The sequence below is a fragment of the Lepisosteus oculatus genome, chromosome 2, assembly GCF_040954835.1.
Source record: "Lepisosteus oculatus isolate fLepOcu1 chromosome 2, fLepOcu1.hap2, whole genome shotgun sequence".
NCBI classification, from domain to species: Eukaryota; Metazoa; Chordata; class Actinopteri; order Semionotiformes; family Lepisosteidae; genus Lepisosteus; species Lepisosteus oculatus.
The window spans coordinates 72,310,510-72,335,884 of record NC_090697.1 but is presented as its reverse complement, the minus strand read 5'-3'; the positions used below and the strand labels follow the sequence as shown (position 1 = coordinate 72,335,884).

Here is a 25,375-nt window from a genome sequence, read left to right as displayed (position 1 = left end):
TTCACATTTTCACAATGAAGCATCAGGGACTGGGACATTCCTGAAATAATTGTTGGATTAAGCCTGAAATATAAAGGTGTGGAACGTTTTGTAAACATTGAAATCTTGTTTAGGGGCAGCAGGAGTCCTTCTTTGCTTTAAACGTCTAGGATGTCTATTGTCTTGAGCCTAAAGCTTAAGTAAAAAAAAAAAGGTGCAGACTGGAACTGAGGAGTCATCTGGGATTCTAGTCCCGGTGAGTTGGAACCATTGCTGATGTAGCAGACGACTCTGTGGAGCTGAGCAATGAGTTTAGGCAGGTTCCCCATCTCAGGAACAAACAGAGCTGAGGAATTTTATGCATGGGTGCAGGCGAACAGTAATTAGGGGCCAGGCTGGGCTGGAAAGGGTCTTTATGTCTGAGTGCAGGGGAAAAAATAACAAAATGCAACCTTTAATTACAATTCAGAGCTTTTCATATCCTGGGCTGTTGATAATAGGTAGCTGCCAGTTCATGGTTGCTTGGAAAAGGAGATTGAATTTTTTTCTGTTTCCATAAATCCATAACCCATTCTGTTGAGAATGTCACGAGACCACTAGGAACTCAAAACAGTTTCATTATGGTAATTGCTCTTAATCTTTATTTTTTTCTTTACTGCTGTTTTTCTTTATATCATTATCAGCAATTTAGACCAATTTTTTCCCCAAGCAAATTTGATTGTTTCCAGAAGCTGGAGTCTAGTTCTTTTTGTTTGTATGCACACAGTTTAACTCAACAGTGAACTTCTTTGTGTGTCAAGCATGTCGAAATGTGCATATTTGTCACATTTTGAATGCATGTTGCCTTTGATAGGTTCTTCTTAGCATGTAGATGTTCATTCAAGTTCCCTGAAGCTCTGACAGTACTGTACACAAACTTGTTGTCCTGTAGTGACCTTAAGAACATAAATGCTCTGTTTATTATCAATTCAGACTCTTTCAATCACCTCGCTATTTAATTACTGGTATTCTTGTGTGTGTCACACTCCTGTATGATTAAAATTTGTCACTTCATTTGTAAGGTTAAACAATCAGTCACAATCTGTGCAAATCTTGCTGTTACAAGCACATGTTAGCTTCTGTCTCCAGAACACTGACGTATGTTACTGATTCACAACCTGTTTCTCTTGGGTTTTCTACACACATTTGGCAGGACTTTAGGAACAGGACGAATCAAGGCCAGTGACAAGTAGCAGCTTCTGATAAACACCTTTATTGGTTAGTTTTTATATTGGGCTTCCCACAGTATTGTTGTTCTCCTTTTGCAATACCAGCAGCTTTCTGTGCAAACACGTGGCAGTCAGGGTTGTGTGGCCCCTCTCAGGTACATTTTGCCAAAACTAACAAGACTCAAAGCTAGTAGGTCATCTCTTCGAAACATTAGTTCAATGCTGTATCATTCTTCATTCCCTGCTGTTTTAAGTGCATTGCCAGACCTGTGCATGTGTAAGGAATGGGTGAATAATGCTTTATTTTGCTTGTTTTAGAATAAACATGGAACATAGAGGAGGAAATGATTAAGTTCAAGGAAACAGCAACTCTTATTAAGTATTAACCATTGCGACTTTCAGTCAAGTGAAGCTGTTTTTTTAATGAAGGATTTGTTTGCCAGTATGCTTGCGTGTCTAGAAAAGTCAGTGTTTATTTTATGAAAGGATTTTATAGATCCGATGCACAATTATGTGGTTTACGTTTTTTTTACAAAGTCCTATAGGTCATTTTCTTTGAAGCATTCAGTCCTTCAGCCTGACAGTGTAGAACATTCCCTTAAAGTTAAACCCATTACTGCATCGGGTATCTTTTCTGGCCTTAATCCAAAAAGGCAATATCTTTTCTATGACATGATGACCAAAATTGTACATACTATTGTAAATGAGGCCTTACGAGTGCACTATACAGTGACTTAAATGTGAAATGCATAGAATTTTCAATGCATAAAATGCACAGAACATTCCTAACTTTACTTTCTTAATTGCTTTCCCCATTGTCTAGATGTGTAATAAATGATGTGTCATAAACACCTTTTTTTTACCGTTTTTACCGTTTTGTATTGTCTGTTCTTGATACCAGTATGGAAAACCCTGCACTTGTCTACATTTGGGCAGGTCAGGCAAAACATAGTACAAGAGCACTGAATTATCATTTTTTTAATGTACTGTAGCAGATGGCAATTTGGCCTGTTTAAGCTATTAAGCAGACTATAATAATGTTCAGATATTGAAACCCAGAAGTACTATGTTGCCATTCAGATGTGCTGATAAACTGAAACGAGGGGTGTTTTCTTTTTCAGTTCAAGGCATTCCAAAAACTTAACGTGCTTAACAGCAGTATCATATGTACGGCATGCTCTGTGGTTATACATTACCGTATGCTTAGGAAGCGGTACTTTTCTTTGCCAAGGGAAGAGATGGGGAGAGAGAGGAAAGGAGTTTCTATCTTTCTATAATAAGAGGCCCATTTTGGGTAGAAGGGATTAGTTCCGTCTTTAGAGCAAGAATCCATCTCCCTCTCTATTGCCCCTGCCTGTAATCTTTCAGATGTGAACGAAGACAGCCCTACCTCTTTACTTTCTTCTTGCTGTTACGAAGAGTGGCTGTTAATTACTCGTCCCGGACGCACTAATGAAAGGCAGCAAGCTCCCCTCAACTGCAGGTTTAATTGCTTTTTGCTGTCTGGCTCCACTGCTCCACAGAAGCCAAGAAAAAAACAGACCTAATTCTTAAGGGGGGAAGAAAAAGGGAAAACTGAAAACCAGCAACTACAGTTTGATCATGTTTGAAGGCACAGTGATAAGTTGCCTGTGCACAGAAGCCAATTTTCTTTTTTATTCTCTTTTTGCAAAAGCATCAATCCACAATAAAAACGAAAAATATGAAGGATCTGCAATTGAATGGAACATGTAAGCAGAGTGATTGAATCTTTGGATTATGCTTGAATAAACTTTGCTTGTTGTTTACAGTGGGGGGAGGCCTGTGGTACTGATGTCTTTGTGACCACCGCTCAGGAAATGGGATTGTCTATTTTCTTCAGAAAGGCACCAGGGGTTAAACAGGGGTCATTGCCGAATTATCTTGGGTGGATAATAAGTGAGTGCTCATAGCATGTTGACTGATGAACTCCATAAAAGGCAGAGATGTGTGAGGTGGAAAGAAGATGTAAACTCCCAGTTCCTTAGTTGGCTGTGCTTTGCCCAGACAGCCTAGTCATGTCATTTTCGGTTCGGAACAGGGGAAGGCGGTCTCAGTCCTGCATGGTTGCTGTGTCTCTCGGTTTAAAAGGTCTCTTTAAAGCAGTGGCAGCACCCCAAGAGCTTGGAGAAGCTGTTAATTGTCCCAGTTAAGCCAGTAACCAGAGTCGTGTTGAAATGCACACCCACACACAAGACCAGCCTTCCAGGGCCAGGATTTATACCCCCCAGCTCTAGAATGTGCAGTTTTCTTCCTTCAGTACTCGAGATTGCTGTTTCGCTGGCCAAGGGTCAGCTCTCAGTCCTGACCCTGGGGGAACCCAAGTCTGTCTGTCTGCTGTCTTTTGTTCCAAACTGTGATCTAGATTACCCCACATACTTGAAAATAGGTTTAGTTCCACACAGAATGTCTCTTTGCAATTACCTCACGATATCGTAACAGTCAAAGGTCATTCTGTTAGAGGTCCGGATTAAGTGATTCAAAGCAATGATGGATCAAAAAGCCACTGTGGTTTCCAAAGCAGTGGAATCATATTGCAGCTGGGATTTTGAGAAAGCACATAGTTGAGCTGGTCAATTGCTGCCAAATGGTTACAGATGCTGAAGGAGATCAAACTATTCCACTTGCAGCAAAAGCTGTTGGATTCAGGAACTTTGAATCGATCCAAGATGAGTTCACAAAATATAACTGATCACTGCAGTCATACAGTCGGTGTGTATCGTACTTCTACTAAACTGAAACCCTGCACCCTGCTTGCAGAAAAGCAGTCCAAGTCGTGTCTAATGCTGTTCTTGTTACAGTCTTATTGAAGTTTTTGAGGTGCTCTGTTGATGACGGATTTGGTTTTTAGTCATTCTCAGCCCACCACGCCTGTCTACTGGTCTTCTTTGCTAATATATTGAGGTCAGACAAAGACACAGGCACCCGCAGTATATAAAATGTTTAGCAAGAACTAATCTATAAATCTTTGAAGTATGTTGGGAGGGGCGGGGGCTTTGCTCAGCCCTTTATTTACTAGATTTAAAATTTTATCACTCTGAATTACGATGGCCATTACGGATGTAAATGAACTGCATTCATGAGCTCTTAATAAACCTACCATGTGCTAGTGCTTAATGCTGTTATTTGTGGTCACAAGAAACTTCAGCATCTCTACTTTGTAGTTGCGTGAAGGGGAAAAAATGGGACAGCCTAAAGAACAGTGTTTGAATTAGGTGGATCACTGTCCTTGACCAGAACCTGAAATTCATTAGTGTTCTATAAAGCTGTATTGCATGGCTATAGACACCACTTCCTTGATGACAGTGCTTTCAGTGAAAGTGATTTGGTGCATTATATTAGTGCAATGCCTGTACACTTCAGTACACTATAAACCAAGACCAATAAAGTGTCGCTTTATCTTTCTAAATTTCGAACTGTGTAGCACTATTGGATTTTGAAAATAGGTTGGTTCATCCAACCTTATTGAATCTTGTTTGAGAGCTGAGCTTTCGCATCTTCCGGTCCAACTCGAAGACCAAACCTTGGTGGCAGATTTGTTTTTTTTTGGAAGACCAAAGTGCAGGGGTTGGATCATGGTTGCTCACGGGTTCAATATGCTCCCGCCATACTGCTCCCTGGACACCTGCATTCTCTACTGTGCCAGAAGATCAGGTCTTCTTCCTCTGGAGTATTCAACACCATCTGGGTTTCAAGGGGGTGATGTCACGTCTGTAACATGCTTGGTGCACTGAGCCCTGTTACACCTGCTACCGCAGTTTTTGGACAGCATTTTTGTGAGGGTCGAGTTGGGTATCTTAGTTATGCATGACCTGAAGATTAGCCTCAGTCCCTGGTGGAGTGGGCTTATGTTTTTTGGATGTGGGCTCACATTCTAAGAGCCTGACTCATTGTTATGACTCATCCCTCACATCGCTGTGGACTGCCAGCTGTGATGTGCTGGTGACCTGGCCCTCTGTTGGGGTTGACTCATCATCCGAGCACGAGATGATGCCCAGGAAGGGAAACGTGACAAATTCGGATTAAGCATCTGTTTCGAAAGGGAATATGCAGCTGCACAGATGCTGCTCTGTGCCTGTGCAACATGGGTTATGCAGGCATCCCATGATGTGTGTTGGTACAGATCCCCAGTCTTCTGAATTGATTTCCAGAAGGGGAGGGCTGTTGCTAAGATCTCTGGAGGCTGAGGGAGTGATATTGGTGTGGTCATTGTCCACAATGCTGTGCCATTGTGAAATTCTCTCCCCAGTCCACCACCTGTTGCTCTTAAAGAGAATTCAGAGCAGAGGTTAATCTGTTTACTGGTAAAAGTCAAGCAGAAGAAGCAGCAGAAAAAGCTGGAGCTTTTAGGGTATATTGCAAGCCAATAGTAAGGTGGAGGTATGGCTGCAGTTAAGGGCTGGGAGGGCTTCAAAGACCCTTAAAGCCATTGGTCAGGTTTCTTTCACATGGATTCCAGGGGGGGAAGTGTTAATCCCTTAGCCAGGTGCTGTGGGTAATGGGATTTGCAGATGTGGAGGTGGAGCTCCGGGTAGCACAACAGGAATGTAAATCAGTGCTCCCGAGAAGTGCTCTGATATGTGGGCCATTTCAAACAAACCTGTCCGTGGGGATATCTTATTCCTGTTCTTTGTAGTTTTAACTTGGTGTTTTTCCTTTCTCTTCCCTGCCTAGCTCTATGGCTCTGCTGGAAGAGCGGGCAAGATGTCTTACTAGAAGTTCTATCTCAGTCGCCCAGGGCGATGGCCACTGTTGAGTGTTGCTTCAGTGGGGATGTGTTGCACATGTGTTTTTAAAAACAGCAGTCTATGCTGTCTGCTTGTGCTTCATTTGAAGCTGTGGCTATTGTGCAGTTGTCTGTAGTGAGCTTGTTTCATGTTTACTGCTTTTTTGAGCACAATAAGCATTTTCCAGCTCTTTTTGAATAAAAAATTAAATGTTTATTTTAATTTGTTCAACGTTTCACATTAGTTTTGCACTGTTTGGCTGCTATGTAGCCCAGTTTTTGAAGCAATGTGTGTTGATGTGCCCCTTCATTTTCTCATAAACCCAGACAGCCTATTCAGAAACTGTTTTTACATGTTTCCTTGTCTGTAAGACAAGTGATGTCCATGCCAAGATGTTAGTAGCATTAGTGTTAGAAAAGTACTACATTTTTTAAAATGCTTTGGGAACCTTCAACAATTTTGGAAGAACCTATAAACTTTTTTTAATTGCTAGTTATTGTTTAAAGCATTCATTGTTAGTTTTATAGCTGTGTCAAATTCCTTTGCTTGGGGCAGCCCTCTGTAACAGTATCTTGTGAAAACACCCTGACATACACGCCACCATTCAGCAATTTCAGGAATGGATCAAATATCTGCTTGGCAAAAATCTCTTTTGGCCTTTGATTATAATACAAATGGGAAAAATTAACTGTAACAATCCTCCACTTGCTACATGCAGTTACCTCACATTAGCGAATTTACTATCGCTTATTTAAAGAATGACAAGTTCTTGACGAGTTCAGTATTTTCCAATAGTGAAACTGTTGATGAATCGTGAATAGAAGTTTCATATTTATTGTTGCACCATTCTTGCAAAGTATTTTTTTATAGATGACAGGAGCAATATCCTAAACAGATTATCTCCATTTATGCTGGACAGCATTACCTTTTAAACATGAAGCAGCAGTAAGTTTAAAAATGATACCGGCAGAGGGTGTCATTCTAAAAACAAAAATGAATGGTGTGAGAATTGGTGTGGTGTGCACCTTCCATTTCACAGACAGACTTTGAGTGCAGTGTGCACCACTGGTTTTCTCCAGCACCTAATCCCTAACTCTTCACTCTACACTTGAAGTAATTTTAGAAGTAGTTTTATTTTTGGAGTGTTTAGTAAGTAGAAACAGCTTCTGTCAGAAGTGGCCGTGTATCCCACCCATTCAAGAGCAATTTGAACCATTTCATGTTTCTGAGCTGCAAGGTTGTAACAGCCCACTGTGGCTGTTGAATGCCACCATTTTTATTTTGCACATGGACAGATGTTGAAATGTGTTGGTGTACGCTGAAAATATGTCAGTCTTAAGTGTTGCATTAGAATCTCATTGGGAATATAATGTTACTCCCATTTTAAACAGTGAGCAGGCAAGTTCACTGATTGCTGCAGTGGTGTTGTTCCTTTGAATGACAACATACTGAGCTCAGAAATGTGGGATGCTCAGTTCTTTATGAGTTCAAATGTGTTGATTACGAATTGGTGTAACTGCCATTTAAACTGAATTTTAATTAACGCAAGAAACATGTTGCCCTACAAAACCACCAGGTTGGTGTTACTGGTGATTCAAGGCAGCAGCTGATTTGTGGGGGAAGGTGCTTGAAGGAGGAGGATTAGTTTTAACAATCGGCAGATTAATGCAGAGGAGCCAAGAAGCTAGCAGTGTGAAGCACAGGCCATGTCCTGCCAGACAGAGGGTCACCATGCTGGCCCAGAACTGTCAGATCTGTTTGACCTGTGTCATCATTTTCAGCCAGCTACAGTGCAACAGACAGTGAAATTTGTATGCGTGGCGCCTGCTCAGGGCCAGTGCTGAATGCTGAGTGATGAAATCACTGTCATCTGAAATGGCAGCATGGTGGGTGGAGGAGAATTGTATTTATTGGTGAATGTCCCTTTCCTTGACTAACCTGAGGAAGACGCTGTGTGTAGATATTTCTGGGACAATTGCATTGCATTGCTCACGCTAACTTTTGAGGTGCTGGGAGTGTGTTGGCAGGGAGAAGAATCTCTTTTTAACGTAAGCATGCCTTTGGCACCGGCTGAAGGCAACGTTGCTCCTTAGCAATACATTGAAGTTCTTGATCCCAACACCTTTTCTGTTCCTGGAAGCCAGTCAGGAAGTGCTACTCTTCCAGTAGGACAATGCAAGACCACACAATGCTGGGGTTACAATGGCGTGACTTGGTTAATAATATTGAGGCCTTGCTATGGCCAGCGTTGTCTCCTGATCTTAGTCCACTAAAACATCTGTGGACACCAACTTGCCAATTTCATTGTGGGGAAACTTGCAGTTTCATAGGACAAGCTGCAGCAGTCTGTCAGGTACTTGATTATGTCTGTGTATCACTGTTGCCAGGATTGTGATAGTTTCTCACCTTACAAGCTGAAGGACTATTATTATCCTTTCAGCATTCTGAACTTCTTGTAACTTTGTTTTGTAAGGGAATTAAGAAGTATAAAAGACTTGATTAGATTCATTCCACATAAGTGTGCTTCAGCTGGCTGTGCCCATCCTGATGTGTTTGACATGTAGGCTCATGATGAGATTCTGCAACAAGAAGCAAGAAAATATAATCACTGCATATTTCAGATGAGTTTATATTCAATCATGGATTGAATATTGTCAGTGAAAAATTCACTTGCTTGGGCTTGATGTCAGCCTACACATTTTATGCATAAAACCATCTTCCAGCCACAGAACAGTAGTCCTTGCAAGTGGTGTCTGTACCTGAACCATGGAAATGGCAATAAAATGGAGCCATAAAACCTGCCCCCTCAGGCTCACTTGGCTGGCACCATTTGAGAGAGAGCTAGGAAGTTACTTGAAAGAAGTCCCCTTTCCCAATTTCTTCATCTCTTGCTTCTATAGGTATTAGACAATTTTGAAAATCAAAGCAAAAGCTTTTTTTCTGCTGTGTAACCTGCTCACCCCATGTCTGCTGTGTATCCTGAAGAGAAATGTTGATTTTTTTTTTTTTAGACGGTTGAAAGTGACCCTAACTATTAGGATCTAGTCAGGCAGATAATGATCAACCCAGGCTCTGTGCAGAGCCAAACATGGTGATTCTATTCTGGAGAAAGGATAATGTTTGCCTACAACTTCGGCCTTAACACCTTAATTGATCTACAGTTGGAAATGGGTTGTGTCTACAGCTGCTTGTAGAAACAAAGTGATTAACTTACACATTGGCAACTGCTGCTGTTGTAGATTTCATTAGTGTTGCATTTCCAAAGGACAGTGCACAGTGAGGAATGATGAGGCACACCGTACCACTCGGCTACATGGATAAAACGCATGGCGAGCCCATCCAGTATACCTTTCTACAATATTTTAGGAAACAAGTGGACCTGATGGGGGGGGTGGGATTGAAATCATTAATGAGGTCCTTCTGATCAAATGCCTGGGAGCTCCTTCCAGATGGAAGTTTATGACCGTATGTATGGGTTTAGCAAATGAGATCAGAAAGCCTCTGTCCTTTATGAGCTTTTATGAGTCTGCTGTGGTGGGCTCTCTGTGCTCAGTAATGAGTCAAGGTGTGCCAGGATGCTCTGAGCTGTGCGCTGCTGGGGTTTTGACAGAGGAAATTGTGGGTTTTTCCCCTCCAGATGATACTGGCACAAAAAAATGGCAAATAGGCATTCGGACAATTGCTGGCTTTCAGAAGCACCCTGTGTGACTTAGGTCTTTGGCTTCTGGAAATATTCTTGGTTAGGTTCTTAAACACACAGGGCCTCTTTTGATGGCTGTTTGAAGTGGAGAGGTCAGAAAAGTGAGGACACTTCAGAATGGGACTCCTCAAGTTTGCTCCTTGATGCTTACAGTCCAGTAGGTGTTGTTTGTCTCCTTACAAACAATATCTTGGGAACAATGATAAATTAGCTCCCATAAGGCTTAAATGGACTGAATTGACCCTGCTGTAGAAATGTAAAGTTGCTGATGATGTAAGGAGATGTGTGACATGTACTGGACCGGCCCACAAGGCCCTGGTGATCCCTGCTCTACAGCACAGTTTCTCAGCCGCTTGCTCTGTGATACAGCTTTGCGTCCTCAGGCATTAACAGGTGGAAATTTGTAGAAGTCACTAATGAGAAATCAAAACTGAATGATTTATATACACGTGAGACAGAGGCCACGCTTCTACGACTGCTCAAGTGGAAATTGCCTGTGCCGTGGAATTGAGTTTTTCGCATTTGACGGATATGAAACAAAACACAAAAACTACTGCCGTTGAGCAAGAGCTTCTTGTTTCACTGTCATCATGTTCTGCCAGGATGAGGTGATTATGCACTAAGACCTTTCAGACTGAAATGTTTAGTTTATTATATTGTAATGGAGTGCGTAGGCCAGTGACGTCTGTGTGCCATCACACGTTTCTGTAAATATGCTTCAATAGGCAAACTGTGTAGAAAGGCTGATCTAGAGCAGTTACAACTGGTAAAATCACTTGTACTCCTTGCATCTTTCTATTTGTGATTCTTTTTGGGATATTTAGTGTGTGAGGGGGGAACAGTAGAAGGACAATAAATCAAAGTTGCTCTGCTTTTCCCCCTGAAAAAACAGCTGGAAATATGATTTTTCGTTATGTTTGCAATTCTGCATTGACTTCCACGCAGCAGTCTGGCAATGATTTTATTGTTTGAAAAACATTTGTCTTCTGATAGCTTTTTGCCTGTCCATAAAGCTGTAGTTAGAGCATGGAAATATGTCCTCCTTGATGCAGCAGTCTGAACCCCTTCATGGCTTTATAAGATGTATGCTCTTGAATGTAATATTGGGTGCAGGATTTTGTGCTGCTTTGATTTTGAGTACAGTGTTAAACTTTGTGTAGCAGCTCCTAAAATGCAAAATGGCTCAAGACTGTGCTGCAGAAATTAAGTCTTTGGTCCACCTGTGAGCTACCGTCTTCAATGTGTTTCCATTTTTCATTGAAAGCTAGCGCCCATGATGCACAGTGCTCAAACTTGAGTGGATTTTAGATGAAGGTCCTGAACTTTTTTTGTCTCTGTCTGCCAGGCTGGCGATCTCACGTTGGCAGAGTGGACGGCCCAGCGCTGATGACCCGTGGTTGCCATGCTGTGCGCTCCTGACCAGTCGTAGAGGTCTCAGGAGGATGTTGCCCTGGACCCTGGTGTTTCTGTGGGCTGTACTTGCCCAGGTCTCTTTCTCTGAGGGCCGCACCACCATCACTGACCAAGGTAATACATCCATCTGCTTAGTCACGCCAGTTCAAGGGTCTTCATGCATAAGGCTGCCAGCTTTCAGCGTTTATTCTTTCCAAAATTCGACCGTACTCATCTCTTGTGCCCACAAAGCAAACCAGTTCACTGTCAAGCTGCCATCTTGGGAAAACCGCAGTGAGATTTGTGTCGCTATAAAATAAGCTTACCATACTGAGCAACCGAAATGTAATTAAGAAATAGAGACGGTTCAAGAGTTTTCACTGCATCTTTAAAGACTGATGTGGAGGAGAGGAGTAAACTGAATGCTGGCTGTCTTTGTCGCCGGGGGGGAGTGAGGCTGGAGATATTGGAGTGTACTGTGCAGGCTTTGTGCCTCAGTCTAACTTGAATTATTAATTAATTAAGAATTGTTTTGCTCAGAAATTGGCAAACTTTAGAAATCCGTTTTGCTGTCTATTTTTGGGCTTTTCTCAGTGTAAGGATTGTGTCTGGGCAGAGTGATGTGATTCAATCTAAAGGAAAGCTCCTTGCTTACTCTCCACCTCGCTGAGGGAACACACCAGAGCCAAGACTACGAATCACTCGTGCATCTCTGGCCTCACTCCTCAGTATCGCTCCCCCTGCTCTTCTTGGTGTAAAACCTATCCTTTACTAATCCACTTCTTTGCTGGAAGGGGTGTAAAGTGGTGAAATTTTATAATATGAAGGAGGTTTTTTGCAAATTGAACACTTTGAACTCAGTAACAAAAGGTGGTGGGTGTTTGGCTCAAAGCCATTTAGCAGGATACAGACACAGATGTAATTTTAGTTCCAGACAAGTTATAGTGAACCTAACAAAACATCTTTAGCTTTAAATACAGTAAAACTACATTTTCAAAGTTATTTTGAAACGGATTTGAAAGTGGGTTAATGTCCAGACAATATTTTTGCATGCAACTGTAGCTTCAGTGAGCATCCTCTCCCTTCTATCGTGTATGAGAAGGGTGTGAAATAGTGGCACTTGTTCAAATTTGGGTTTTAACATTCACTTGTACTTTGCATTTGTTCAGGTTTTTCCTCCCCCAAAGGTGTTGTGCATATGAAAAGGGCCATGTTTCATCTACCACTGAAGTGCAGCCCCCACATGGGTGATGTGTAGCAGCCATTATGTACCAGCATCCCCCTGCACAGCAGATCAGGGGATGAAATGGGCAGTGGCTTTATTGGTTGACATGAAACGCTGAGGCAGGCTAGGTTGTGCAGGCCCAGACTGGAAATAGGCCAGTAATACAGTGCAGGTGAGCTCTGGTTGTTGGAATATAGGCTCATCAAAAACAAACTCCGATCTACAGAAGTCCTGCATATGTTGAAGGCCACCTCAGTGCAGGTTTTGGTCATGCAGTTGACAAACAGAACAGCTCTGAAGCGTTTTAAATGGGTTGTGTTAGCCAGGTTGCCTTTCTTAAGTACAAAAGGGCATTCAAACATGATCTAACTAATCCTTTAATATGAGCCTTGTGATGCTCTAAGCAGAGGTAACATTCAAATGGATCCATACATTAGAAATTCCCTCCCTATTTCCATTAATGCTTGCTACTGTATCCTTTAGATGGCCTTTTTTCACTTTCACAGTGTGTTGGAGTCTGTTCTCGAGGTACTATGCAGAAGACTGTATAAAAGTAAGGTCTGCACTAATTCTGTAAACATAATCTGCTCATAACATAACCAGAGCAGCCCCATCCCACAGCCCCCATATGTATGCACATTCTCCACTGTACCTCTCTTCCCTGTAATGAGAGTTTAATAAGCTTGTGCTGGAACTCATTAAGGCTCTTGCACTGATACTCCAGTGCGCATGAAAAAAAGACCTAGGCTCACATTCTCATAATGTTCAGATTATCGTGGTGGAATCTGATGCAGTTAAGACCCTCTCACCCCTTGCAAATCCCCTTCCCCAAAAACCCACTTGTACTGTGAAGCTCATTTGAAAAGGAAGATGTGTGAACACTTGACTGACTGCCATCTGCCTGAGTCTTTCCAACTTGATACTGTCAACAGATCAGGTTGGATTCCATTTAAACTGTCAGAGGAATTTAAATTTAGTTTTTCATTTAAAATCGGCGGTTTCCTCGTACGTTTAAGGGTTCTGTTTCTTCCTTATTGTGTTTGAGCTGTTTTTTGTATTGTGTGTGCATTATATCCATTTTAATGGCAATACACTGGAGGTTTAGTGTTTCATTAATTTAATACTTAGAAAGAACTTAGTTTAACTTTGTGCCTGGCCAGACTGCAAGTTTCTCTTGGAACTGTGGTATGTGAGCAGTGTTTTGCATTCTTAGCTTACAAAATGTCAAATCTCTATTTTCTGAAAAAAAAAAACAACCCACAATTGTTAAGGTAATGATTCCCATTTTCTTATCACTCTTGAACTGAGAAGCTGTCTTTCTTCACTGAGAACATTCCCACACCTTAGCCATTCCACACAAAGGAGCTTCTATCTCACACGGGAAGACAATGGTTTAAGACTAGTGAGGACCATTGTTAAATGATGAGACAATCAGTGTGGATTGTTCTAGCTGTTGGGTTTTTATTTGATTTTGTGAGGTTAAAAGCAAGATGTGTGCAGTCAGTTTCTGGGATTCAGAAGTCACTTTTGCTTTGTCAGAGATCTGTCCTCCACATCTTATAGTACCATTAATACTGTTATAGGGTACTGTTATACTGAAGAGGGACAGTATGAAAGTTATATTCTGGGTTTTACAATGCTGTTCAAATAATTAATTTGAGCTATAAAACAAAACAAAAAAAACAGAGAATGAAGTGACCATGTTTTGAATAAAATCTACTGGATGAACAAAATGTATATTAGTAACAAATATGTAATCTGTTTTTAAAGGGTGTTTTCAGTCCTTTTCACACCCAAAATATTTTTATTTAGAAACAACTCTCCTGACAATGCAGGCAAATGTATTTATGAAATTCTAGGTTTAGTGAAAGTTATAGAGTTTTTCTTTTTTTAATTAAGAATTTTTTTTCTCTTAATACAATCCAATTATTGTGCACATTAAATTAACTTTTTACTGTTTAAAGGGATCACTTAGAAGAGTGGAACAGCAGTCCTTTTCTCTTAAAAGAGAACTCAAATAAAATTGAAACCGAATACCCAAAAATGTACCCATTGGGTGTGCCAAATGTTTATCTCTAGCCACCTCGGCCTACTGCCTACTGTGAGCCTGTAGGAGCATCAGTTTAAAATGTTTACACTCTTGAATCGGAAGTGCAGTGTGAGAGCATCGTAAAGCACAGCATTATAATTAAGCTAATTACCACAGAGGGGTCTCCCTTATCAATAAGGCCTATAAATAAACTAGGCAGAGCTTTGTTTATCTGAGGAGCAGGGGGGGAGATGGACAAAATGGATTCCATCTGCAGCCCCAGGCAGCCTGAATACCCAGCAACCCCTGCTCCTGCCTACATTTCTTTGTAATGAAAAGGTATTTGGTGTCACTAGGGAAGAGTTAACGGCTGGGGAAGCTATAAATTAGGTGCTTTGAAAAACTGCTAGAACTCCACCCTCGGGCTACGTTACACTTTGGAGATCGGGTTTCTGGGAATGGCTTTGGGTTTTTTTTACAGAAAAAGAGGTGGGTGAGGGTTGATTTTATATTTTCCCTGCCCTCCTCATCCACCAAATGGTTATTTACAGTATGGGATCTCCCCCACACGAGCTCCGGTCGTAAATTGTCAGAACATCAATTTTTCTGTTGTCTTTCCATTAGAGTAACTGCTAGTTTATATTGTTTGGTGAGGCAGGTCCAAGCTAGAATATAGACTCATTGGGCACAACAGAATGGAAAAGAAATGGCTACCATTTTTTCTGGCAACATTGAGGAAAACCGGAGTTTTTCCTTATGGATGAAACAATTCTTTTGTTTAATTCCTTTGCAAACAAAAATAGTCACTGCTTTAAACTCTTTACACCTTCTTCAGAGCCTGAACATGCTCATTAAAATTAATTGTAATAAACATGAATTTATTATGTTAAAAGTAGCACTATGGGACTAAAATGGGACCATTGGTGGTGGTGGAGGGGAGTCCCCATTACCTGTAAAGCGCTTTGGGTGGAGTGTCCAGAAAAGTGCTATATAAGTGTAAGCAATTATTATTATTATTATTATTATTATTATTATTATTATTATTATTATTATTATTATTATTAAAGAGATCCTCGATTGGCTTCCTGGATAGCCACTGTAGAACTACAAGTAGAACTGAGATGCCTCATTTGTAAAGTATTGTGATGTGTATGATGAATATCCCCTTGAAATCCCCTTGATCCCATTTCTGTTTTACATGGTTGTAAATGAGTAAGTGTGTGCAGAGGAATTAGAAACTTCGGTGCCTGGTATCCTTAGTCATAGTATCCAACCAATTTTTCATGATATCGTAGGTCAGGACTGTATGTTTTGATGACAGTCCCATGGAGCAAATGTTTTTCTCAACATAGGTCTTAATTTTGCTTATTGGGCTATTACTGCATGCTGTATTTTAAAACCTATAACCTGTAGAGAGAGGGGTCTTTTAGTTTGAAGTCTCCACACTGGTCTCTCCAAGTGAATGAGCTGCAGTCAGGCAGACTGGCCTCTCGACGGCATTGGGGAAAGAGGGTAAGGACAGGAGGGTAGGCGGCACTTTGGGGAAAATGTCTTCCCAGTAGCTTCCTTTGACTCAAGTGTGCACTTCCTGTCTGTAGCCCTAGGGTGCTGCCACTCAACACAGAGTGGCCCGTGGCCCGTCTGTGGCCACGGGGGAAAAAACAGAGCTGTCAGGGGAAGAGGGGCTGAAAGAAAGAGGCAGTGAGACAGGTTGGGAGGATGAGGGGGTGAGAAGAGAGCAGGTCACAGCTGGGATTTACTGTGCTGGGTCAGTCCTGGAGTCATCCTTCAGGCTTTCTGCTACCTTCTCATGAAATGGCACCTCCATCAGGAATGTAGGTGATGGCGGCACTATACTATGAAATGGCGCCATCCTTCAGATGAGATGCAGGTCCAAGGTCCTGTCTCTCTGTGCTCAAATAAATCCCAGGGTTCTTCTCTGAAATGAGTAGGGATGTTACCCTGGTGTCCTGGCTAAATTTCCCCCTGGCCTTAAGCAGCCATGGCCAACTAATAATCCTCCTGTATGAATTGGCTTCATTACTCTTCTCCCCGCCACTGAGAGATGATGTGTGGGGAGCCTACTGGTGCAGTTTGGCTGCATTCGCATCATCCAGGTGGGGCTACACACTGGTGGTGGTGGAGGGGATCCCCACTACCTGTAAAGCGCTTTGAGTGGAGCGTCCAGTAAAACGCTATATAAGTGTATGGAATTATCATCAGAATCCCCTCAGCTGGTTTAAATGCTTGTTTTCTTAAAGTAACAGCTGTTTTTTTTTTAAACAAAACACAAGTGTTACTGTGGTGTCTGTGGTTTGGAAACTTTTCTAAAAGATGGTTGTGCTCTTTTTTTCTGCTGCTGTTATTTCATGAAGTCGTGCTGTAAGCTGACTCACTAGTTAAATGCTTTGAGATGAGTATTGCAATGAAGCAGCACTCTGAAAAATAATTGCTATTTTTAGGATCCAATTAGTTTTTTTTTAAGCTGAGGGACTGACCATCCTTAGTCAACAGTGAATTCCTAGTAGTTGGATGGATATTTTACTAAGGGAAAATTTAGTGGAAATGTATCTAGCATTCCCAGGTTAGTCACACTGCATTATTGAGTAATTAGTTGAAGCAGTCAAAGTCTGTCAGGGCCTAGAAATTTCTGTTGCTTCTTGATTCATTGCTGGCTGAGATAGACTACAGGTAGTAAGGGCCTCTGCCCTCCTCTGTTCCTGATTAATGAAGATGCTGTGAGGAAGGGAGTAAATTCCTTTGGTTTTCATCTAGACCCGGATTAGTTTATTTCATTACTGGGATTGAAGGTTTTTTGGAGGGGGAGGGGCTCGGGTGATGGTGAAGGGTGCCAATTAATTGCGTCTCCTAGCACTGAGCAGTAGCAGGAAAAGTGTATTGCTTAATGTGTGCGCACATAATGTGAAGCCATGTCAGTTCCTCACTGACATTACCGTGCTGTGGTGAGCTTGGCCCAATGAGGTTGAAGTGGGAGTCACTTCATTACTTTTTTGCTGCCAGCTTTGGCTTCATGTGTCCTTTCTATGGTTTGAGAGGAGGAGAGAGCCTCAACGAATGAGGGAGTTATTTAATAAAAATTATGGGGGGCGATTCTTATTATGCTCAGTGGTAGAACCATAATCCATGTGTATGTACATAGTACTGTGAGAGTGTAGAATTTGTTTTTATGGGGCTGTGCTGGAGCAAGACCCAATCAACTCTGTTGACATTGTTGAGAGTCTTGAATCTAGTACTGGAAGCAGTCGGAGATGGCAGAGTTAATTTGAGACGTAAGATCCCGTGTTGGACAGTTCAGTGGTTCCATGGCTTGAGATGGGACTTGACGTAGTCAGAGTGTCAGAGCAGTTGGGAGTGGTTGGAAAGGGTAGCACAAGCTGGAGCTGATGATATGTCAACCCACCCCCCCCCCCCCATGCTGTTGCCTCTTTCCCTGGTTCATCTCGGGTTTCAGGGGCTCTGAATTCCTCCTTGGAGGTTGTTGAAAGGTCTCCAGCAGTCTTGGCACTTCCTGGCATTCCTGTCCCTCATCACAGCCTCTTCCTCTGCCGGCCCAAGCCTTCCAGGGGGCTGAGCACTCTGAACAGGGAAGGATCCGTCCCCGCACGCTGTTAGACGCCGGGGTTTGTCCTCTGCAATCGCTCCAGGAAATCCCAGCAGCAATCAAGCCAGCCTATTGCTTCCTATGTTGAACCCCAGCCAGGTGAAAGTCTGGTGTGAGAATCTGAAGTTTGCATAGAGAAACATAGAGTGGTTTGTGACACCCTGTTTGGCTAAAGCTTTATCGGTAGCTACTATTAGACGGGCAACTCAAAACCTTTCTGAGTTCTATCATTCTACTCCCCACCTCGAAACCTTCATTTAATTAACCTTCATTTAACCTTCGTCTAATTCTGGTCTCCTGAATGTTCCCCAAACCTGTCTACACTGCCTTCTCCTGCTATGGCCCAAACTCTGGAATTCTATCCCGAAGGGTATGAGAGAGTCACCTATCCAGAGCTCTTTCAGACAAAGACTCAAAACCTTCTTCTTTAGAAAGGCTTTGATTTAGCGGGTCCTGTGTTTGCCTTTTTGCTTGTAATTGGCATGCACACAGGTGGGTGATGGGAGAGGAGATCTGAATCAAGGCTGTGTACAACTTGAACATTTTGCATTGGTGGGTGTGAAAGCCAATATCAGTGATTTAAAAATAATATTAAAACGACATGTAGCATCGTGTCTTTTTCATCCTGTGGGCCAGTGTGTTTTGCAGCCACCTTGGCGTGATGACCGTTATTTAAAGGGCCTTCATCCTTTGAGACAAACCCATGCCTTTCTCAGAGCACATTCAAGGCTCCCTTTCAAAACATATTACATTTAGAGTGTATTAAAAAAGCTATGGAAAAGGTGATGTAATATTTGCCTGCAAAATTAGTGCAACATTTGGGTTACCAAGACTGACTGTAAAATGGCCTGCAAGTTGAAGCAACGATGATAATGTGCCACCTGTGTTAATTGACATCGGAATCTTTCATGTCATTAATTTTGGAGTCCCATAAAGAATTATGAAGTGCCGCTTGGGGAAAATGTAAAGAACAGGTCAGATTGTGGCTTTTGGAGACTTGAAATGTTCATGTCCTTATTCAATCAAAATGCAGAGGCTTGATACCTTTGGGTTGAAGGGTTCAGCAAAAACCAGGCTGTGCTTGATTCCAAGACCAAAATCTGTTTCCCATTTTACATAAGTTTGAGCCACTTATTTTTGTTTTAAGAAGCGGAGCGACTCCTTTTCCCCTTAGTGTGGATCTGCAGTTTCAAAGCAATGTATAATGGTCTGTTTTCAACTGGTTCTAATTTAGCAGAGGGGAAGGTTTGGATTATCCTTCCCATACAGCATCCTCATACTTAAATATCCAGCCTTGCAACCATGTCATTATGGTTCTTATAAAGAGACTGTATTTGCGACTACCCAGGAAAATGAGGACAGCATGACTGCATATAGGTCTAATTATGGTCTTTTGGTTTTTTTCCTCAATGTTTTTAGCGAATGAGAGTGTGTGGTGGTGATTACAATTTAAATTGTGACTAGAGTATTTGAAAAACGTGGTAAAACATTTCAGTTTATATGTGGTAAAGTTGGGACCCATATCCTAGTATAACTCAGCTCAGCTTGAAAATTAAGTTTTAGATTGACACTTCATTACAGGTTCAGATATGATGTCACCATGTATATAAAAGGCACTTACTTCATACAGGATGGTACTGCAGTGCATGAAGGTAATAGGTTTGGCACTAAGTAGGATGGTCAGTTTAATTATTTAACTTTCACCTCCATTTTTATGGACACCTGGATTCATGGTTAATAATTGTAGAAATGAAAGGTAGAACAGTAGGAACCATGAAATAGAAGGGGAGTTTTCAGTAGTAAATATGGCTATTAATTGGATTACATTAAGGCCTTTCTCCATTTCACTTGGTAAGTAGGCTTACTAAGTAAGCTGAAGTGTCTGGTTTGACATGTATCATTGAAAAGAAACTCCTACAAAATAGTTTTTCAGGTTTTGTTTTTTTTATCTGTTATATTAAACCACTTGCTGATGCAGCATTATTATTTTTAAAAATCTAAACATTTATATGGGCTTCAAAGTAATTTTAAATAAGAGTGCAGCTGTCTGAGTTTGATAAAATTTCAACAAAAGATTAAATGGAGAAAAACCCATTACTGTTGAGAATTATTTCGGAAGGGAAACCAAGGTCTGGGACATATACATTGAGACCATGGTTTACTTGACATCAAAGCGACAAGTACTTTTTACAGCTTTTATGGCTTTTTTATGGTGTGTTTGTGCTCTGATTAATAGCTGGAATGTTGACTGAAGCTTATCAGCAATAAAGAGTAACACAAAACAAAACTAGACCTCATACGGGATGCATTAGACTTTACAAAAAAATCACAGCCCAAATTAAAACATGTAGGAGACAGGGACACCCCCCATATCCCCCACTCTCTCTGCCTCTTTTTCATTTTTTTTTGAGGAGAAAGTTGATCCTACCCCCTTGGCCCCCTTTCCTGCTGGGATTAGGAGGCCTGTCAGGCATATGTGATCCAGGAAATACCTTTACTAGGCCTAAATGCAGTCACCATGACAACCGGCAGTGGAACCTGCTGCTACAGGCCTCACTCTCCCCTCTCCCCCCATTCATTGTTGTTGTGAGCCCTTTGTTGGGATAGTTGTACAGCGCAAATTGAAAAAGAAACAGAGCAACAGATAGGGAAGAAGTCCGGGCTGAGTGTGTGCAGGTCTACAAATTTAGATCTAAAGGGTGTGTGTATGTGTGTTGGGTGGGGGTGTAGGTGGTAGTTGGTGTTGTTGTTTGGCATGGGGCCATGTTTTGTGTGATTTGTAAAGGGAGGGAAGTTAAAAGGGTCATGCTGCCAGGAACCAGCAGTGAATGGCAGGGTCTTAAGGTTAATCTTTAAACCATTCCTCCTTTCTCTGTGGACCCCACCACCACATTGTCCCTCCATTTTTTATTTTAATTGCATCGTTCTTGTTTTCTGCCTAAATCCTTGCCTTTTATTCATTCTTTTTCTGAAAACCTGTTGGCGTTCCTTCCATTTCAACAGTTTGGATCCCCAGCAGTCCTGAAACCGTGTGCACATTCTGTGAGGGCTGTAAAACTGTTCCAACATCTTGTTTTGAAGAATTTGCTTAAATGTGTTGATCCATCAAAAACTCTGCTACTCAGCAGAGATCAGAGTCCCAGAATCCACTTGATTTTGGAAATTGACTTATTCTACAAACTTTATATCAATAATATTTTTCACTACATTAGTGTTTAAACTTTTTGCACAAAGTGAGATTGTGCATACATTAGACTGTTCTTTCTGGCCAGGGCTTCAAAAGGCAAAAAACTACTCAATTACACACATCTGTCATCTGCGTGATGGGTCATCTTTAGAATATCTGATTAGATTGCATCACACAGTTTTATTTCACCTTCTTTTGTGCAACATATATTACTGTGTTGTCAGGTACAGAAATAAATAGAATAGCTGTAGCTGACGTGAAATCCATGACCACAGCACTCACAAATATTAATAAAAAGTACAAGGGCAGTTTCATTTTTGTTTTCCAAATGGATGTTTTGGTGCTATCAATTACCCTCTATTTTTGCTTATATACAAGAAGTTTCCAGAGCTTACATATTTTTTCACTCAAGTATAATTTTAGATGTTAAAATTGATGCTTTTAAAATACTTTGAAAGTGGTCCTGTCAGTGGTACTATTTTTTCTTAAAATAGTCCGAGAAAGCTGTTGTGGACCTGTCACGGTGTAATTGGGCACTTTGGAAATTTACACAAATCTGCTCAAGGAGCCAGGAAGTCAGAAGGCTGAAATATACTGATCTTCTGATTCCTCCGGTGCCCTACTGCCACCTCACAGGAGGTGAAGCTCATCATCATCAAAGGCAGATTGGCAGAAAGCCTTCAGTTTCTATAGAGGGTTAGAAAAAGATGGGATAGACAATCCAAGCTTTTCGCTTAGTTGGAAAGTATTGGATCTTGAAGGCCTTAAGTCTCACTAGGAGACAAAGCTGTGTGTGTAGGAGGGAAATCATTCAAGTTGCACAAGGCGAACACTGTACCTCATTTCTTTTCTTCCGCAGTCTTTCTGGGCTTTCGGTGTCTTACAAACAACCGCGTTTATTGATTAAATTGTGTTTCTCCGTTTTTTAAAGTACTTTCTTTAAGTACTTTAAAAGTACCAGTGCTGTTTTCTGGTCTACTTTGTTGAAATGCTAGAAGACTGATATCTCATGTGATTACTGAAAGGAGTACACAAGGTTTTGGTCCGTGTTCAAGGGGGTGTCGTTTAATAATGAAATCTTCATACCTTGTTCAGGTGGGTACTGGCTTGGGTTTCAATTCCATGCAAAGCAGGGTGGTTTCAATTACCTCTCACACCCTGTTTAGTCAGTGATCTGACAGACAGCATATTGAGTGGCATCTTAACCCCAGTACATTGTCTCATCATATTACCAGCAACCTCATCCTCGGGTAGAAGTGTAGCACATCCAGGAGTTTCCGTAGGTTTCATGGAATTAAGAAAGTGTAGCTGTGATACAAGAGAAACAGGGCATCCTCAGTCATTGAAGATGTTAAAGATAGGCCATTTGAAAATGCCACTGAACAAATGAGTGTGAGCTTCTTAAAGTACAGGCAGTTCCAAACTCTCACATTGATAACTCTGGCAGTCTCAACTGCGGACTGCTTTCTTGTCTCTGGAAAGATTAATCAAGGGAATAGCTCAAAACAGAATTGATGAAGGGGAAATGCTTTGCATCTGTTTTCATCACCATCCCAGTTAATTGGGAGGTTCATAGTATCCAAAAGTGTTTGACCTGGTGGTGAAGTGGCAGATGGAGGTTTGAGAGGGATGGACCTTTTCTTTGATTTCTGTTTCAAAACCGTACCAGGTCTGAAATGTCTGACAACAAGGTGATTTAGTGGAACACTAGGTGATGGATTGTAACTAAAACAAATGACTCCTTAGAAGGGCTGAATGAGTCCCAAGGGAAGAAGGCAGAAGCTTGCTGTGCTGAGCAGAAGAGCACCAGTGCTATGATTGATGAGGTGTCAGGGTAATTGGGTTTCCCAGCCCCTCCCCCCTCTGACTAGGGTTATGGAAGACCAGGGGACTTGGGTGTCTTAGCTGAAAGGCCTCTTTCCCCTGTAAATCCGATTTGTTTTGCCACACACAGAATTGCCATCATTGCAGCCCAGACTGACAAACAGACCATGACTAAGTTGTAGCAGCAATTTAATTTCCAGAAGACTGGAGAGAAAAGGAAACGATGGCTTTATTGGGCCTGGTAAACAGGGCTGGGATCTTATGAGCCCCAAAAACAAAATGGCTGAAAGGAATGGGGTGAGGAGAGTCTAGTTTGTAAACATCACCCAGTCTTTCCAGGCCCTATTAGCTCCAGACTTCCAATCGCATACAAAGTGCAGGCTTTTAGTCAGGCTGGTTTCTGTAGCTTGAAGCGTTTATGACCTCCTACCTCACAACATTGCAGGATTTCTATGGTAATCTGATTTATTCGATTCACGTCGACCAGGATCAAAACATTGACATTGTCCAACTTTAGCAAGAACATAGAGAATTACAGCAGCTGTGTATCAACCAATCCTGCCCCATAAAAAACAAGGAGTACATTTGGAACATATAAATTGTTTGCTAGCAGTAAAATTGAAGCTCTCTTCTTCAATGATAAATATATTCTTGCAACAGTCAGTGCAAATTAGAAGCAAGTGACTGTAGAAATGTAGTGTACCAGAGATGTTTTAGGGACATGAAGTCACTAATGTATAAAGCTCATTTTGGTGGTGGTGCAATCTTGTGTGGCCATTGCTTTTTGTCCTTTTCAATATTCTTCATTTGCTGGCAGCTGTTCTTTGGTGTTGGTGTTGGTTCTGGAGGCTTTTTCCCCTCTTTGGGTGATGGATTCACTTTTTTGTTGCATCTTTTTTATTGAGCCTAAGAGAAAAAAGCAGACCCCCTCCACGCATTGTGTGGCCTTTTTTTTGTTTTGTCTTGTGCACCCATAGTCCCTCCCGAAACGCAAGCGGAGCCGTATACGTTATACCCCGGGGAGCGCTTAGAGCTGCGCTGCGGAGCCAAGGAGGAGGGCCAGGCACTCGTCTGGACCAAGGACCATGTGACTCTGCAAGACGGGGAGCACACACGCCTGCGAGAGGCCTTGCTCGAGATTGAGGGCGTGGAGACGGCCGATTCGGGCCTCTATGCCTGTGTGAGCCAAGGTCCTTTCAGCAACCACAGCATCTATTTCTCCGTGAACGTCACAGGTACGTAGGGACCCTCCGAGGATCAGGACCTCCCCAAGATTGGTCAAGAACTACCTCACCCGCTCTCAGGCTTCTCGGGCAATACGCTGATCACGGTCTTCTCAAGGTGACCCTGTCCCTGTCCTGGCTTTCCAACACGGATATCATTTCTCCTCACCATGGCTGGGGAGAAACCGGGCTTGGACTCCATCCTGCAGTCTCAAAGCTACAGGGCTTATCCTAGGTCTTTTAATTGTAAGGACATCAGTGTTTATGCAAATGAGAAGGTCATGTGTCTCGCCTGTGCTTGCTTCTTTGCTAGTAAGTTGTTGATACAAGACTCATCTCATCTTTATTTTGAAGGATCGAAGGAACTTTGCTTCAACAGCACATCTGAGATGTTGACTCCATTCAACTTTCTGATTGAAGAAGTGTCCCCTGTTCTCTGACTTAAGTGTACAAGCACTTAATTTCTCGTGTCCAAACCCACACCCAGCTCGTGTCACTGGGTGCACCTGTGATGTCTTGAACATGGAGCTTGCATTTGTTGTTGGATTTTTGATACTTCATCAGTGCCTTTCAGGATTTTCCATATCTTAATTAAATCCTTGCCTAGTGTCTTCTGTTCAAGACTAAAGATCAGCGTTTTCTTCAAACCGAGTGTGCAACGTACCGTTCAGAGACTGAATTATTCTCAATGAGCCACTCACGTCAAACATAGATTGATGTCTTTGCATTGGTTTCATGTCATTGGGTTAGTGGTGAACAAAGTACCATTTTTATGATTCTTCATTACATGACTGCACTGTGATGTGGTTCCTTTTTCTTGATTAGTTTACTGCTGTGACTAACAGCCCTTTCCTGATTGCCTGCTCTGATGTACTAAGAATATCCACAGTGGACAAGCTATGGAGCCATTAGTCCATTCGTTTGAGCAAGTGTTGTGGGTGAAATTGGTTTTGAGATGTTTGATTTACTCTGAAGAGGATGCCTTGTTTATTTCTCAATTTGCGATACACTAAGCAGCTTGTAAACCATTATGTGGATCTGCTTTGGCTTGGAGTTTTGTAACTTGTGGACTAGATATTTCATATTACTTTTTCTTTTGCCTTGTCCTCTTCAGATGTGATATACAGATCTGAAAGAATCTTTAGTATTTTCTGATTTGTTTTCAACTTTTTTTTTCTTGCTTGGTTTTTGAAAAGTATTTGCTGTGCTCACTATTTCCCGAGGTATGACTTCTTAAGTAG

General features: G+C 41.8%; 1 protein-coding gene across 8 annotated transcripts in view; it reads left to right on the top strand.

The window, feature by feature from the left end:
- fgfr1a (fibroblast growth factor receptor 1a) overlaps positions 1–25,375 on the top strand; it is a 58,605-nt gene that overhangs the window by 9,347 nt on the left and 23,883 nt on the right. For 7 of the 8 annotated variants that reach the window (XM_069182912.1, XM_069182911.1, XM_069182909.1 and 4 more), the window contains 2 exons: positions 10,978–11,159; positions 23,889–24,146. In XM_069182912.1, the coding sequence (XP_069039013.1) occupies positions 11,075–11,159; positions 23,889–24,146 (343 nt within the window). In that variant the 5' untranslated portion in view covers positions 10,978–11,074. The remainder of the gene's footprint in view (positions 1–10,977; positions 11,160–23,888; positions 24,147–25,375) is intronic. The other variant, XM_069182937.1, reaches the window with a different exon arrangement.